Consider the following 1,127-nt stretch of genomic DNA (forward strand, 5'->3'; position numbering starts at 1 on the left):
GAGCCGGACTATGATAGTCTACACGATTTATTTGGTTGGATGCATTCCTACTTCCGTACCTGCCCAGATTCTCTCAAGCCGTGTATCTTCTACATGTCAATTTTTCCTCAAGGCCAGATCATAAGGCGGAGGCGGCTAATAAGGCGCTGGATTGCAGAGAGCTACTCCAGGGAAGACAATGAAGAATCTGCAGAGGAGAACGGAGAGCGGCAATTCTCTGACCTCCTTGATCTGAGCATGATACAGCAGGTACCACAGCTAGTCACCACCGCGGAATTCAATGACAGAAAGATGGCCTTGTGCAAGTTGAACAGTTTCATCCGTGAGTACATCATCCCGCTGCGGAAAGAAGAAAACCTTGTGTTTGAGCTGGGGGGTAATTGTGCATTAACCACCCAGCGCACAGGGCGTCACCTCGTCATATTGGACGACTGGGACAGAGACAGAATTGTATTTGAGGGCATCGACTTCTCACGGCTGCGATCACTCACAGTGGTTGGGAAGTGGAAATCATTCTTCATATCTGAGCGTATGAATCTGCTTCGGGTCCTTGATCTGGAGGATGCAACATCAGATATAACGGCTGGCGATCTCAAGAAGGTAGTGAAACGGCTGTGTCGCCTCAAGTTCCTCTCTCTCCGAGGGCATACTGAGATCGATCATCTACCAAGTTCATTAGGGGATCTCAGGCAGCTCCAGACCTTGGACGTCAGGGACACCTCCATAGTGACTCTGCCTGCGAGCATCACCAAGTTAAAGAAGTTGCAGTACATTCGTGCCGGCCGTGGCACCACCATCTCAGCACTACTTGCTTCATCCTGCTGGTTGCCCGATTTCTGCAAGTGCCGTCAACTAGTTGGTGTTCAAGTGCCCGGGGAAATTGGGAATCTGACAGGGCTGCACACGCTCGGTGTTGTCAATGTCGCTGCTTCAGGGGGGAGGGCTGCCATAAAAGAGATCAAGAAGCTCAGCCAGTTGCGGAAGCTGGGAGTGTCCGGCATCAACAAACATAACAGCAAAGACTTCTTCTCTGCAATCTCGGTTCATGTGCATCTGGACTCCTTGTCAGTGCAGATGGACATTGAAGGCTGCTTGGATGATATCCTCCTGCCTCTGAAGAACCTGCG

General features: G+C 50.8%; 1 protein-coding gene across 1 annotated transcript; it reads left to right on the forward strand.

The window, feature by feature from the left end:
• Positions 1–3: 3 nt before the first annotated feature.
• LOC119346609 (disease resistance protein PIK6-NP-like) lies at positions 4–1,122 on the forward strand (the record flags this gene model as incomplete). The annotated part of the gene is made up of 1 exon (XM_037615879.1): positions 4–1,122. A coding segment is annotated over one exon (1,119 nt), but the record flags the coding sequence as incomplete, so codon positions are not given.
• Positions 1,123–1,127: the final 5 nt, after the last annotated feature.

This window comes from Triticum dicoccoides, unplaced genomic scaffold, assembly GCF_002162155.2.
Source record: "Triticum dicoccoides isolate Atlit2015 ecotype Zavitan unplaced genomic scaffold, WEW_v2.0 scaffold44193, whole genome shotgun sequence".
NCBI classification, from domain to species: Eukaryota; Viridiplantae; Streptophyta; class Magnoliopsida; order Poales; family Poaceae; genus Triticum; species Triticum dicoccoides.